Here is a 17,053-nt window from a genome sequence, read left to right on the forward strand (position 1 = left end):
TGACCCAAACAAAGGAAAACAAGACCATTCACTTATTCTACAACAATTTGGAGAAGGCTAAAGAAAAAGATGTGAGAAAGAGAGAGACACCTCTAAAGTCCTGCATTGTGACAGAAGAATAGAAAATTTTGGTTTGGGAGAACCTTCTATACATGAATTTATTCCAACTTTTAAAATGACAGTTGATATTAAAAATAGTTATTCTGAGGCCCAAAGAAACATAAAAATCAAGTAATCTGTTCACAAATGCTACTGGTGAGGGCCTGCTGGTCACGGGTCCCTCGTTACGGGAAATAGACTTGAGCCTTCCCGCCACCTGCAAAGTGAAAATCTGTAAATTAAAAGCCATTTCCGAGTACAGTAGGATAATATGCAGCAAGGCACTCCTGCTGCCTCCTGGTGGTCTGAAGGCAGTGCTGAGGGAGAGAGCATATGAAGAGATGTGGTGTTCACCCTGTAGGTACTCTGGCCAACACCCAGACAGCAGGAGAGGCTGTGGGGTCATGAGAATCAAGGATCCTCACACAAGCAGTGAAAACAACCACAGTCAGGTATCCTGAGGCTCTGCACACCTGCCCAAGCCAGGGCTCTGTGAGCATGCTCAGGAATACAGCAGCCTACCATCACACCTTCAGGCTTGCTGATGCCCAAAGTTCCTGCCCCCCAGGTCCCACCTACTTGCCTGAGAAGCAAGCAACAGGCATGCTGGCTTGGGGATGTTTGGGGTGAACCTGGGACATGCCTACATCCTGGATAGCCAGGCCATGCTACAGAGACAGGCACCACGACCCCACCCAGGTCATCTGGGAGCTGGATGCTGGGTCACATTTGTGTGCCGACTTCTCTATTAACCAGGAGCATAGGCATTTATCATCCCTTACTTAATGAGCCTCATTTATCAACTACAGATCACCGTTATCCTTCTATTATCAAAACCAATATCCTGCAAATCAGTTATGTTCCGGCTCTTCTTGGTCTCTGATTTTGCCACTCTATTTTTACAGAACTCCTTAGCAGTCCTCCATCAACTTCCTAAGAACTAATTGACTGTCCTACAAAATGGGCCGGAATTCATCTCCCCCTTGTGCTAAAAGGAAATCTACAGGATATGAGATGACAAAGTTCGCAGAGGACAAACTTAGTTCAAATTTTGAAAACTGAAAATCTTGAACGTTAATGCACTGTCCCCAAGTAAATGTCTTGGCTACCCTGAGTTTCAAATTCCCCACTTTAGGCGATGAGTTCAGCTTAGTGACAGAGTCAGCTTAGCAGGAACAAGGCTCTGGGTTCAATCCCAAACTAAGTAAATAAAATTAAAGTTAAAGAAATAACCATTTGTTTTACCGGGATTGAAGAGGTCAATTAGGAAACACTGTGTGCACAAACATTCGAGTGCTTTAAAAGCAGGCTACGGTTCTTCTAAAATATTCATTTATTCAAGCTTTCCATTGTATTTAGGCTTTTCTTTCCCTGGAAAAAGTCCAAACTGTTAAAGTTTTATTGAATTTTCATTTAGAGAATAAATATTTAAGTGGCAGACTATTTTGGAAGAAAGAAGACATGCACACCCCTCCCCACCTTGCTCTAGTCTGCCTTCTCTTTCTAAAGTGACTGCCAATGCCACGGAAGCCCAGGAAACATGTCACGGGGCACTTTCCTGCTTGCTGCTCTTCTGAGGAGAAGTCCTGCTCTGGGTGGCACACATTCAACCTCTGCGGGAAAAACATGACGTCACAAAAAAAAATCCAGTCGAGAACTAAACATTAGTCAGTCTTTTTCTAAAAAGCAGGACCTTTGCATGTTTCTTTCATCCCAAAACAACTGATATCTCCTACGTTAAAATTACGTTCCAGACCAACATCAGTAGTACGTAAGACACTTAAGTATTGAACTCTCCTTTTACAACTTCCTTGGACATCAGAACTATGTTTGTAGCTTCAGTTTGAAATTGGTCAGTGACGACCAATTTCTGCAAAGGCTGTCATGGCGGAGCCACCATGCTGCGAGAGCACTCCTAGGGGGCATCTACTTTCACAGAGGGCTCCCATCTGCCTCCGGGAGCCCCTACCTGCTCAGGAGGCTCCCACCTACCTCGGGAGGCCTCCCACCTGCCCATGGGCACTGCCTTGTAAGACGCCTACAGTGGAACACTGCAACCCTGAAGTGCTGGCACTTAAAACACTGAACAAAGAGCCGATGCCGCACCAAGACCGTATCCATGTCTGAACTCGGAGCTGCACAGAGGCAAGGGAGATTTCTCTTTCACTAACTTGCAATCTTTTAAGCATTTAGAATGATTTGAGAAGGATCAATCAATAGAGACAGCTACACTCTTAACCTTTGCATGACAACCATTTGAATCAAGTTCAAGCTACAAATAAAAAACTTTCCAAAGAGTTCACCCGACAGCCATTCGTCTGGTAGATTTAAGTTTGGCAGAAATCTGCCAACAGGTTATGACAGTCTGAGGGCTGGGCTAAAAAAATTGGAGATCAGAATCCAGGTAGGAAAATTGCTTCTCCTTCTTCCTCCACTTGGTTCCAATCATTCAGAGGAGCTACGTTACCAAATCCACAGAGTGTAAATGCACCACTAAGATGACATTGATGTTCATGTTCTCCAAATGCACGACCCCCACCACTAACGTTATTAAACACTAAAACAAACACAGGAAAGCCAGAGATTTTTTTTTCCTTAAAAGCAAAACACTCATGCAGATACATAACCCCAAAGGTTATTTTTTTTATAATAATAGGTTTCCAATGTTCTCTTGAAGACATCTAATATCCTGTTTAGCACCCTCTACTTCTAAGAACCACCAGCACTGAGCACCCCCTTCCTCTCAAAAGTGGCAATTCAACCTGCGGGGCATAAGCACTATTTGGATGACTCAAAAAAAAAAAAATCAAAATGTGTATGTCAATCAGCTTTTTCTGCTTGAGAAAAGTGGGGTCAGAAATAGTGTTTAAATGACTTGACAGACCTTCCAAAATAGCCAATATTTCTAAATCCACCCCCACTGCCCTTCCGGCAGCCCTTCCCCAGTATTATCAGAACAGGAAAGTCATGCTGGCTTTGAGTAAATATAATCAGGACCCCCATCTACAGAGTAAACCTGGGGTTTTCTGGAACAAGCACAGTGAAGTAGTTCTTTTCAAACCGGGGCATATAAATGGCTTTCCATGACCAGGAAAAAGCGCATCATTTTGTTGAAGGGAAAACAAAACATTCATTTTTTTGATTACTCCCTTTTATATATTCATTAGTACTTTACTAAGAACATATGTACTGTACTATATTGAATGAAATTACAATGATTAGCGTTTCTGACAGCTACCTTTTTACAAGCAAAAAAATATTTATAACTAATAAAAGAATGCTTTCATGCTACCGTTTGCTTAATTATCCAAATTGTCCACTTCTTCCCTTGAAACTCAAGATAATCAAGATGAAAGCAAACTGTCATTTGAAAAAACAAAATGGTTTTGAGTCTGACAAGATTTTGCCAAAGCAGCTATCACGGCTCTGCCATCATTTAGTGTCATTGGCCTAGAGAGGACACGGGCTTTCCTGAGGCCAATTCAATACCATGCAAAAGCTCCCCAAGTTATTAAATGAACAGTTTAAAACTAGGGTTCAGCTTTACAGATTTTTACATATATTATTAGCAAAATACTTGCTAAATAAAACAGTATATACCATTAAAAGATCCTAGTCTAAACCAAGGAGTCAGGTCAATCATAAAAACAACTATAATAAAGGTACTAGCAAATGTCACAAGAGACATCACTGAATAAACACTCAGTAGCTCTAGTCTGCCTTCTCTTTATGAAATGACTGCCAGTGTCATGGAAACCCCAGGAAACATGTACTTGATCATTCTGTGGGAGTTATATGAGACTACAAATTGAGATATACCCAAGGTTTGCAAAACAAAGGGGGATATAAGCTCCAGGGTTTGCACAGCTGACCTTCCACTGTGTCTTCTCTTGTACGCTTGCTTCATTTACTGTCAATATCAGAAGCAAAGAAAACCACAAACTAGACTCAAATGCTAAGTGATGCTGTCCTAATGGGAGGGAGTGCTTCAGGTTAATTTTTATATCACATGCTATATGTCAAGATCTATCAATAATGGAAATGCCAAGATATATAAACTCACGGATGTCAGCTAGGAGAAATCTGGATGATTAAGAGCTACAGAAATAAGTGGACACTGCAAAGGGAAATTTGTTCTGAGCTTAGAGTTAGTCCATTAAGTAAAAAGTAAATATTACTGGTCACGGCCCAAGACAAGAGAACAAGTATGAATTTATCAGCCCTTTGCGTTCTGGGGTAATGTGAGGCTCTGGCTAAGCCAGCTGAAAAACCTAAGGGCATCTGCAACTGAAATCATCGGGAACCAAATGACCTAGACAGACAGACAGACAGACAGACAGACAGGCAGGCAGACCAACAGGCAGGCAGGCAAGTCTGGAAAGGAGGCAGTCTTGGGATTCTATTAAAGATGAAAAGTGGAATGTAAAAAGTTGACTAATTGTCTAACAAATATTCTAAAGGAGAAATGAGGTCACAGAAAAATGCATCATCTATATCACTGTGTGCAAACAGCATTAAGAAGTAACCACCACTGGGTGTGGTGCACATCTTTAATCCCAGCACTTGGGAGTCAAAAGCAAGTAGACTGGATCTCTGAGTTCATGGCCAGCCTGGTCTACAGTGTGAGTTTCAGGGTAGCCAGGGCTACACAGAGATATCTTGTCTCAAAAAGGCAAAACAAACAAACAAAAAGGAAAAAAAACTACCTCCGCTAAGTGTGGTGGTCTACACATTAATCAGTGTGCTAGAGGCAGATCTCTGTGAGTTCAAGGCTTGCCTGGTCTGCATAGTGAGTTCCTGGCTGATAAGGGTTAAATAGTGAGACCCAGGCTGTTGGCTAATGTTGGCTCTCAACCTGACTGTATTTGGAATTAACTAAAACCAAAGCATCTGGGCACACTTGAGAGATTTTTCTTGATTGGATTATTTAAGCTAGGAAGACCCAACTAAAATTGGATCATTTGAGATCTGGGCCATTCCTTCTGGTGGCAGCCAACATAAAAGACCATGGAAGAAGGAAGCTTTTGCTTTTTGCCTGCTTGCCCTCATTCTCACTGGCAAGCTCATCCACCCTGTTCCTGAGCCATTCCTTCTCTAGTGTTAGAACATTATTTCTTTGGGATTCCAACGTAGACTGAAAACTGGCAGCTATCTAGGGCTTCCCTAGGACTCCAGCACCAAACTGGGATAAAGAAAGACTCAAAAAGTACTATCTGCTTTTTATATATATATACACATATATGCGTGTATGCAGATGTATATATTTATATTTATATTTAGGTATGTATGTATGTATCAGGCAGACTTAAAAATCATACATTAGAATCATTATACTTTAAAAGCTCAATTAAGGCTTATAAAGTCCCCAAACCAGGGATTACAGTGTCTCTTAAAGGAGCAAGAAAATTGACAACATTAAGGCAGGAAGGCATAGGCTGAGAGACAACCCCCAGGGGGCCTGAAAACAAACTCGGGCATAACTACTGCAGCTTCACAATCCTACAACAGCAGCCTCGCCAGGCCAGCGGCTACAGTATTTAAGTCACACTGCACAATGCATGCATCAAGGCTGTAACAAAATACCAAGTGTTCCCTGAAGCCACAATTACCTTAATTATGTACAACTTACAAAGCAGCAATATAAACAAAAACATATTTGTAAACTCCATATAGAGATTGTTTATGTATGTGGAGCCCTGCAGAAGAAAAATAGTGCACTACAGTTCACTTAAATAAAGCCGGCTTCTACCCCAACAGATTGGACAGCTTAGGCATAGCAGCCTTGTGCAATCCATATGCATACAGACTTGCTATAAAACCTGGAAGTTCTGTTCTCTTAAGAACAAGCAAAAAGGAAAAAAAACCCACAGAGAAATGTGATTTAAGTACGAGTATATCAGCCTCTGAATTTCAAAACAAAACAGCAACAAAAACAGAAAGAAAATGCCAGTGTAGTTATACTTTTTTAACAGCCCCATAAAAAGAACTGGATGGGGTGAAATGCTCTCTGAAATACTGAAATAGCCTGAAATACTTTTTGGAAGTAGGCAAGGTAATCATAAGTGGGTAATAAGTCATATATTATATGCCTCCTTTATATCTACATAAAGACATACAGATATAAATATAAGGATTTTGAAAAAAATCCCCACTTGTGCCACAGGATTAACTGAGCATCAACCACGCATTTGCATACATATGAGAAGTGTATGTCAGTGATGGTCAAGCTTGTAAACATTTGAATACATATGAGAAGTGTACATCAGTGATGGTCAAGTTTGTACACAACCACAGAGAAATCAATGCACATGGCACGCGGTTCCTATGGCCACGCAGAAAGCTGCTATCTGTTTATGGGACATTCTCCAACCTGCTTCACAGCAGCCATGGCAGAACTACAAAATCTGCCCCAAACCAAGAGTGTGGGATCCACTGGACCCTGCCTTCTGTGACTTAACTTTAATTCCAAATCCTTGGCCAACGCTGCGGCTGTCACAGGCACATGTCGTCCCCATTCCACACACTCACTTTAATTGCTTTTAAAAGCCTCTAACACAAACACAAAACCCACTGCCTTTCTCGTTCTTGCAAAACAACATGAACTAACCAATACACGGTCCAAGGCAGCTTAACAACAAGAGATTTTTCTCTACGACTCATCCTCCCCTCACAGAAACAAAACCTATACAAGCCGGGTTTCACAGCCATGTCCAGCAGACCCAAAGGCAGTGTGTGTCCTCTAGCCATTATATACCTTCTTTTCCAAGGGTACAGAGCCAACTGTAGTGGGCATGGCATGTATACAGCCTGCCATGTTCTATATCCATTACCAAAGCTTCTTCTCCAATATTTAAAAAGAACATACTGAATTTTACTTAGTGTAAAGTTACAGTTCAAGTTAAAATTATGGCTCTCCCAAACTTTGGTTTTAAACAAACTGTAACAGAAATTTAACAGCAACAATAATGCTTGAGATCATTAACAGGAAAATAATGTAAAGACAGTTTTATAGGTTCATTCGCATACTTAATACAGAAACCATTCAAATGGGTTCTCTATCCCAGGGTAAACTGAGTCCAGACGAGCTGTCCATGGACATCACCCTGATACACGCCACACTGCAGCCGCTGCTGGCAGCGCGTATAGCCCCATCACCACACGAGCTGCTGGTGCAGGCATTACACAAGCTGCTTTGCCAAATTTCAACTAAATTACTTTCTTTGGGGGAAACTTCTCTATTTAAAGTCCCAGGAAAAATTCAAATTACTAACATCACTGTACCGTCTGGAAAGCGGGAATTTCTTTGTTTCAATTCTGGCACTGACACTTTCGTTCTGTGTCACTACCACAACCCAGCAAGCTAAAAGAAGCTCAGTCATGCAACAGAAATTCCTTTGTGCACACAAAGCGAGCCAGTCAGGTGAGACCTTCCAACAGTGGCGTCTGATCTGCCCAAGACACTACAAACAAAACAGACTTAGCCAAAACTCTCAAGAAGGGAGCCTAAAAGTTAATAATCCTCAAATAAACCTGAAACCTATACACCTCTCTCCTGTAATATAAAATAGAACAGACAAAACAATCCTTGTTTTCAAACTCATTACGTTTCCCAATCAGCACAGTAATGTCTTACTGGTAAACTCGATGGTCTTTCCTGTTGGATTAAATTCAAGTCTTCGTGGTTGGATTTTCCGGGGGCCAGAGGAGGCTGAGATCTACTTCCATAGCCTTCCTGAGACATGTCCTAAACAAACATAAACACACAGTCATTCATCAGTATCTCTGGGTGAGAAGCTTCATATAGAAAACAAAAAGACATAAAAACTGATCATGATTAAATATCAAGTAATGCTACATTTTGGCCAACATTTAAACATGTGACAGTAATCATTTAATACTTTATCAAAAGCAAAAATAGTAGTTAATCAATGGCATAAGTAAATATAAATAACAGGCTCCCTCAATAGGCGACTGCACAGACGGAGCTGAGCTTTGTGGGATAGAGGTGAGCTGAGCCAAACAGAGAGCAAACCACAGCCAAGAGCTCATTGCATTCCTTAGTCCTACAGTGGGATATACTGCTTAACCATTCCTAGAGTAGGAGGGTGGGGGGATATCCCACCCCTAGCCCAGGCTGGCCTTGGATTTGTGGTGATATTCCCACCTCAGCCTCCCAAGGGCTGGAATTACAGGGGTGAGCTGCCATACTTGTATGCTGAACTATGATTTGGGTCAAATACTATTTCAACTAAAAAAAAAATCATTAATTAAAATATTATTAACAACCGGATGTTAAAATGCCCTCCTAAACACAGAATGGTATGAGTTCCCAGAAAACCAATAAATACTCATCTATGAAAGCCCACAAGCCTATGTGGTATAGTTTTTAGAAAACCACTGTAAAGAACAAGAAAAGAAAAAAGAAAAAAAAGTGGGGAACAAAACACCTGTCAAGAGCTAAGAAACTCAGGATGTAGGTTAGGCGTTCTGCTAAAATAACACACAATCCAAGTACTCCCCCACCGCGCAGACCCTGCATAGCAGATGGTGGCTATTGAATACACTGCTCAGCTTTTCAGCACTGCCACTACACAGACACTTGATCCACAGCGAGGCCAGAGGCTAAGGGCCTACCCCATAGCTAGCTGCTCCCTTGGCTCTGGAAGCTGAAGAACCAGTTTCTGATGGGAGAGGGAAAATAAAAAGAAGGGAAACTACTACAGCCAAATAAAACTCCTCCCCTTCTCTGTCAGTTCAAATAGGCATTAAAGAACCATATACAAATTCTATTTTATTAAATATTACATTGAAAATGTTCATTAGTAAAACTCTCTAAAACTCGCCCTCTGCCCCACCCCACGCTCACACAGAATACACTGCAAATTCCTTGGCTTCTTAAGCCAAGAAAGAGCTGGGTACTGGAAAGTCCATGAGCCACACAAACTAGATTTCACCAGCCAGCACCAGCCAAGGGTCAGTGTAAACTGCCTTTAAATTGGCTCTAAAATAAAGGCTCATGCCTGAAAACAGCATTCCACAGACTCTTACAGAAATCTCCAACACAAATAATAAGCCGCACCAGACCAAGCCCTTAGTCTCTTCAGGACAGATTCCACTGCAGCTGCCTGGGTTGACTGGGGACCACACCATGATGGTGGAGTGACACCTGCAACCCAATCGTCATGCAACCCTGGAAGCCACAGCTCTGCAATCTGGTAGCCTTCAGAGGGTGGCACTTTGGCTTGTGGGGGCTGATCAAGAGTTGGAGGATTATTACCACCCTACCTTCCACCCCCAAAACCAAGCTTCTCACAGATGGAGGTCTCCACTTGTCACAGAGATGCCCTGCTAGGCACCCCAGAGGTCTCTGAGATTAACAAACAGGATTTCAAATCAAGTGGACACAAGGCCTCATTCAGGGGCCTTCACTTTGCACCAAAGACGATGCAGGGGTGCAGGACGGCCTCACAATGGCCAAGATGAGCAGGCCTGCTTCTCCACAGCACACCAGCAGGGCTGTCTGGGTACCTACCCTTCTTCAACCAGCTTTGATGCTGCTAAGCCTCTCTCTATAGCAAACTGCTTCTTAAAGGGCTTGAAAAGGACAGCCACAGTGCGTGCACAGTGCAGCTCCTACAGTACCCCTAAAACAAGCAGCAAGAAGGCCACAGCTGAACACAAGCAGAAAACGCTATGGCCTTGCAATTTACTCTTGAGGCTGCAAATGTTCAAAATCATTAGATTCCACCAAAATTTTATGTACTATTCCCAACCACAGAAACCTTCAATTATTAAATACAGTTGTAAATAAAACCAAAATCCAATTTCATGAGAATGGCTGGCGAGAGTTTGTTCCGCCTTAGGTGGGATTTGAGTGTAAGGGCTGAACTGTAGGAGCACAGGGAGTGGATAGGAGTTCTAGTCTGGACCAGCCAACCCCTAAGGATCATGATGGAGAAGCTGGGTGTGGAATCCCAGCATTCTGGAAGCTGAGGCAAGGGACTGAGAGTTCAAAACCAGCCAGGGTTACACAGTAAGGCTCCACAGATCCCATAACTCACTTGAGTTTCAAAACTGCTGGTCTTTAACATGCACTTGCTTTCACCTCTACTAAACACACTTTAATAAGCAAAAAATAATAATGTCAATGTCAGAAAAATACATTTAGCATTATATTTTATATTTTTGAAGCACAGATTCATATTTGAAAACAACCTTGCCATCTTTGGTTATTTATAAGTTTTAGCCAGCATACACATGAACACTCATTAAATTTATCTGTCAATCATATAAAAAGTCAGCTCTTCAAAACAATACCATATCATGACAGTTCCCTGGTGCACAGGAACCAAGCGCTGGAGTGTGGTGCACCATCTGTGAATGCACCCACATCTCACCCACGGACTTAATGACGAGCTCTGGTCTGAGCCATCTTCGTATTATGAATCAAAAGTAGTTGGGAAAATTGAAACACTGAAAAGAGCGTGGCAGGGCCATGTGCACAGGCTCAGAAACCTCCTCTGACGGGTCAGGTAGTCGCAGCCTGAGAAGGCCACTCCCTTTGTTGGGTACGCTGCCATACTACAGCATGAGGCAAGGTCAGTGGGAAGACAGCGGGATCCCACTTACCTTAGTGTACACGAAAAGGACCTAGTGCCAAGGCCAAGTACACAAGCCATTCGGCATTTAGCACTGAGAAATGGAGGGGAGAGCAAGGGCAGAGAGCAGAAGTGACTTCCTTGGTATGACTTCAAAAGACACAGCGATGAATAGGGACGAGGTAGCATCCTTCCTAGGCTCCCCTTCCTCCACAAGGGGTACTATATGCTATTTTTAAGAAATAATCCGCCGGGCGGTGGTGGCGCACGCCTTTAATCCCAGCACTCGGGAGGCAGAGGCAGGCGGATCTCTGTGAGTTCGAGGCCAGCCTGGTCTACAAGAGCTAGTTCCAGGCCAGGCTCTAAAAAAGCTGCAGAGAAACCCTGTCTCAAAAAAAAAAAAAAAAAAAGAAATAATCCATCTTTCCTCAGTTTCCCACCGAGTCCAAATCACAAATGAGCATTTCCATCAGTCTTCCTTTAGACACAGGGGAAACCCTTTCTGTGCTGAGCTGGTTTTCAGCTTTTTCACAGTGGCTCATGTCTCATTACGTAAGTGTGACTACAGCACAGCATTAACTATAGACATCCTAATCTAGCCGCTCCCCACTGATGTGCATTCATGCTGCTTTCGTTCCTCCATTATTCCACACAGCATTACAGTAAGCAACTTCAAGCCTATAGATCTCCCAATATCACTACTCTCTGCCTGTCTCATTCCACCACAAGGCTGATATGATAAACACTGGCAGACACTGGTAAAGTGCTCTAAACAAAGGAAGAGCCAATTTACACCCCAGTCCATCACTATGGAACAATCCAAACAAGATGCTTATACTACCATCACAATATGTAACTCAATATAAAAAGCATCCAAGTTAAAGAGGGAAGGGTACATACACCCCACCACCCCACACCACCAAAAGAATTAGAATACAGACCAAAGGGGATGAGATGAGGGAGGTGCAGTGTGACAGTCAGTGGAACTCAACTGGAAATGGATGCGGATGCGCTCAAAGGGCAGCCAGCCTGCAAGGTCCACAGTCCAACAGAGAGCCAGGTATACAAACAAAGCAACCAAGGCGGTTGGGGATATAGCACAGTGTACAATGCTTGCCTAGAATGCACAGGTATGTGGGTTCTATTCCCACTGAGCACATGTACACACACACACACACACACACACACACACACACACACACACACACACTGAGTGAAGAGGTACCCCTGCTTCTTTAACATTCTTGGCATGTGAAGAATGTCTGAGAGGCTTCAGAAAGCCCAGTGTCCCCCTAGTCAGAATCTGCCTGTCTCCCCACTTTGGGAACGCCTACCTTCAGGTAAACCAATCTCCTTGCGGCGAGGAATTTCATTGGGGTGGGGGAGACACTCCAAAGACAACTACAGACTGCAGGTCTGGGAGATGACCCCTATGCAGAAGAAACAATGTGTCCCTAGACAAAGAAATTGAAGGTAGCTTTTCCCAGAGGGCACACAAGCTAGCATGGTCACCCCCATGCCACCTTAGAGAAACCCTACAGAAATAGCAGAAATGGAAGCTGAAAATCCTAGGAAGTGGCTTTGCAACATTCTCCATCGACAGGACAGCTCCTTTGTACCTTGCATGGTTTGCTTGTTCGTGTGCAGTCATGGGGAGCAGTCTCAAGTGATGGACACTTAGTTTGTACAGTTTGCAGACACCAGAAAACTCCAAGAACTGCTGCATAGTGAAAGATTTTTTTCACTTTTTAAGTCATAGCCTAAATTTGTTTCTTGAGAAGCTTCAAAACTATCTACTGACCACTTCCAAAATACTTATTCCAGTATAATGAATAAACAATTCAAATCCAAATTCCTCTTCACAGATTTCAATGAAAAACCTCTCTCTCGGCCTTCCGTTGCCATTACATAGAAAGGACTGAGAAAAGCCAGACACAGAGGTCCACCACTTCAAGTTGTTTCCCTATATCTTCTGTCCAAAGTCCCCACACTTTGGACATTCCTGTTTCTCCATTAACATGCAAACATGGAAGAAAAGTTCACCCGTCTTGGTCTTGTCCATATATGTCCTAACCCTTCCTTCTACTCAGATCTCACCTCCGAAATGGGTCTAAGGATGCTCACACACCTGTTACTCCCTCTGTGCCCATGCACATCTGACGCATCCCCAACCCCAACACAAATCTCCCTCTGGACTTCAGCCTCTTACCCACTGCGAGGCCTATAGACTCGCTTCCTCCTGCCTGGGGAACCAGCATCTGTGTGTGTGCATATCAGCTCTTCATGTCCTCCAGGAAACTAACCCTCAATGGCTGTGCTCACTGTCACCCTCAGAAGGCCTTAAGGGTGCTCCTCCCACCTCTGTGTCTCAGTTCTCCTCACATCCTCCCAGGAGATGTCTGGGCCATCCATAGAACCCTGATAGAAGGATCTCCAGGACCCTGAAAACATACCCTGGGCCAGTTTAGATGGGTCATCATCAGAACTGGATCTCCCATATTAATGAGTTCTTCAAGAGAAGGCCACTGTCCTCTTGGATTTCCAGAGCCTACCACGGACAAGCTCGGCAGCAGCCAGGTAAAGGGCAGGCATGAGTTCTCAAAGCTCACACCCCAACACCAAAATAAACTTATTAGGATGACGAACACACAGAGCTGAGCCCTGGCTCGCGCCCAGAAATGTGCATCGTGTTCGCAGCTACACTGTCTGGGAACAATGTGCTACTAGACACAGTTTGCTGTCTACTACTGGAGAATTAGGGCAAAGGATGGCTGTGAAAGACGGCAATGAAATAGACTGAGATCAAGAAGACTGTAGAGAGCAGCAAGGGTGCCAGTGCAGGCGGGGTCAGGACGCTATGTGCCTCCTAGAAAACGGGCTAGCGATCCAACAGTCCAACACCTAGATCCAACTACCCGTTTTTAAGTTTTAATTATTTTTTAAAATGAGCCATGGAGATGGCTTGGTAGGTTAAAGGAGCTTGCTGCTCAAGCGTGATTACTGAGCGGGATCCCTGAAGCCCACGGCGAAAGGAGATAAATGAGTCCACAGAGTTGTCCCTGATCTCCACTGTGCTCTATGCCATACTCAAGGACACATGCACGCTCACCGATCATAAACACATCACAGACACACAATACTAAACTTAAATAACTAATGAAAAGGGTCAAGGAACAAATCGAGTGAATGAATCAGAACACTTCACACTGTGGGACTCAGCTTCCTGAATGAGGACGACAGACTAAGAGAGAGAAGAAGGAAGAAAGGGACAGGAAATGCTAGAAATGAGCAAGTGAACGATATAAACAGGGACTGCAGGGCTGGTGCAGCCACTGAAAGCACAGGCTGCTTCTGCAGATGAACTGGGTTCAGGTCCAGCACCTACAATGGCGGCTCACACCAGCTGTAAATTCAGAACTCCATGGGCATCAGGCTTGCTTGTGGTAGACATACAGACATGAAGGCAAAACACCCAATGACACAAATAAAAATAAAAACATTTGTTAAAACGGTATTAAAGGTTGAGCTTAAAGCACACAATGTCTGGATTTTATCTTAAACAGTAAAGGTAGGGCTGGGGCCTAACAGGGTTAGAACACCTGAGCCCTGGGTTCAGTTCCAGGAAGGGAAGGTGGGGAGGAGGAAGGCTCCAGGGAAGCGCAGATTAAGAAGACACAAGATAGGGGACACAAATCTACCTACCTGGGCAAAGCTGAGTGGCTCGATAGTGTCTCTATTTGTCACTAAAATCACCCATGCATGCTCCTTATTCCTGTTTCAAAATTCCTCTAGTTCATGGAACAATTACATTACCAAAGCCCAAATGGTTTTCTACTGCTACTGACACCATAGTCCAATTTCTTTAGCTTCAATTAAAACCATGTTCTCCACAGTATGTGATACACAAATGTATTGATGCATTTGCACGTTCACACATGGACACAGGTGCGTGCGCACACACACACAAGGAGTCCAAAGGCTGGATACGTGCTTCAAATACTATTTAGCTTCTCTTACTTCAAAGGACAATATCTTACAGATTTGAAGAAACTCAAGAGAAAAGTAGGGTTTGCACAGCTTCAGCGCCTCTTCCTGATGAGGCTCACTAACATTCAGAGGCTTGTTACCGCAAACCCATCACCAGCAAGTGGCAGCCGACTACTGCCCTGACTGAGGAGGTGACAGCTCTTCCCTAGGTGAAGCCTGTGAAGGCACAAAGTGTAGCGATATGGAGCAGGCCAGCCTGCTTATCATCCCGCCCAGCTCCCGCCTGGCTAGCTTTACACCCGAAATAACAACACACAAACTGTATTCATTTAAACATTAGTTTCAGCCTCTAATTATCTAATTCTCACATCTTGCTTAACCCATTTCTAATAATCTGTGTAACACCACGAGTGGTGTCTTACCGGGAAAGATTCAGCATGTCTGACCTGGCGTCTGTCTCTGAGAGGAGAGGCATGACAACTGCCTGAGGCATCTGCCTAACTTCCCAGCATCCTGTTCTGTCTACTCCACCTATCTAAATCCTGCCCTATCAAAAAGCCAAGGCAGTTTCTTTATTAACCAATGAGAGTCCTCCATCAAAAGAGTAGAGCTGGGCCCGCTACTGGCACCAAGGAGTCCTGGAGGCGGCAGCACCAAGCCTTTGCTTCCCTACCACGCCTTCCTGAACTGTAGTGTGTGAGTGGGGAGGAAGAGCATATGGATGATTAAAATCGCATTTTCTCTCACAGATAGTGCAAGAACTAAGGACTAAAGTCATCCAGACTTTTAATAATCAACTCATTATTTCTAAACTCACAAAGACCATTCAACCAGCTGTAGTCAGTCCTGCTCTGTGTCCACCCAAGAGTCTCCGCTCCACAGCTCCCTACCAAAGGAGTTCTTTCTTCGTCCGTTCGGCCTAGCACCACGCCTAGCAAAAGTGAACTAGCCAATGAATGGCAATTATTCTATTTAACTTAAGAACACATTAAAGAATTAGAATCAAAATGTTAATTCATCTACTAGGACCTTATCTCACGGCTTTAATGGTGGTAGTGGCAAACATCTCAGCAGCTAATATGCAGTCACCGCTCCTCGTGTGCCAGGCTTCTTTAGAGCGTTTTATTCATTCAAGAAACCCTGAGCCTTCATCCTGAACCCATGTGATAGGTGCAGCTATTTCTCAGGATTTGTGGAGCACTGGTCCTAACACCAATGCTGCATGGGCACTCGGATCTCTTATGTGAAATGGCCGAACATTTGCCTAGAACACTAAGTACCTTTTCCCGTACGTAAATCATGACGATCACTCATTAATACCTAATGCAATCAATGCGATGTAAATAGTCACACCACAGCTTAAGGAGCAGTAGCAGGGAAAATGTCTGTGTGTGTCCAGTGGAGACGCAATTTAATGTTCTGAATATTTTTATCTGGTGGTTGAATCACTGATAACAAAGAGCCAAATGTCCTGCTTTACTGATGAGAAAGTCAAAGCATGGAAGTTGAATGATTCGTCCACAGTCAGTGAGTCATCAGGTGGGAGAGGGAACTGGGGACCAATGCATTCTTTCTGCAGTGCCCACAACCTCACTTCCCATAGCCCACTCAGTATCTGACCAGCTCTAGCCCTAGATCACAGTATAACCAACTCCCCAAGTTTCCTTACAGTTTGTGAGGCCAGTTGATTAAATGTAGCATTTTCATTAAATTATCAAAATCAAGAGGTTCATAGTATCAAGGTGCCTAGTATCAAGCGCTGTGTCATGACCAGGGTGAGGTCAGCCTGGGCCTTCCCTGTTCCACAGAGGTCATAGTCGCCATTTAGGTAGTGTTTTCATTGGCTCTGAAATGAGGTGAGCCTGGCACTGGCTTTGAATACCCTGGGGAGCTTATACCTGCTGCAACAGCGTACGTCCATTCCTCCTAGACCAAGAAGCACGTCACCTAAGCACAGTCCAGCAGGGCTTCACCAAGTTTAGTGAGCAAAACTACATAGTATCAGCAGTGGCATTCACCAGAAGATTTATAAAGCAGGTTAAGTACAAATTAACAAATTTAACATTATAATCTTTTATAAAATAACTGAAATAAAAATAAAAATAGTAAAAACTGCTCAAACACAGTTGGCGCCTGATTTAAAATGCACAATAATATCTCTAGGAGCCTGAGTAAGGCTGGTCTGAACAGTTCTCTACACTAGACACCTTGTTATTGTGCGTGTGCTTTAATTAGAGGAACAATAGGAGGGGGTACAAGCGGCCTGATAGCAACCTACGCAAACAAAATGTATGAAACCCATAGACTATATAAACAGAATCTGTGTTTGCCGAGGAGAGTGACTTGCAGGCTTGCCAACTCCTCTAACA

The 17,053-nt window shown here is 43.6% G+C and overlaps 1 protein-coding gene across 3 annotated transcripts in view; it reads right to left on the bottom strand.

Moving 5' to 3' along the window:
- Arid1b (AT-rich interaction domain 1B) overlaps positions 1–17,053 on the bottom strand; it is a 360,006-nt gene that overhangs the window by 214,495 nt on the left and 128,458 nt on the right. For all 3 annotated transcript variants that reach the window (XM_038338780.2, XM_038338778.2, XM_038338779.2), the window contains exon 4: positions 7,733–7,843. In XM_038338780.2, coding sequence (XP_038194708.1) covers positions 7,733–7,843 — 111 coding nt within the window. The remainder of the gene's footprint in view (positions 1–7,732; positions 7,844–17,053) is intronic.

Source organism: Arvicola amphibius, chromosome 8 (genome assembly GCF_903992535.2).
Source record: "Arvicola amphibius chromosome 8, mArvAmp1.2, whole genome shotgun sequence".
NCBI lineage: Eukaryota > Metazoa > Chordata > Mammalia > Rodentia > Cricetidae > Arvicola > Arvicola amphibius.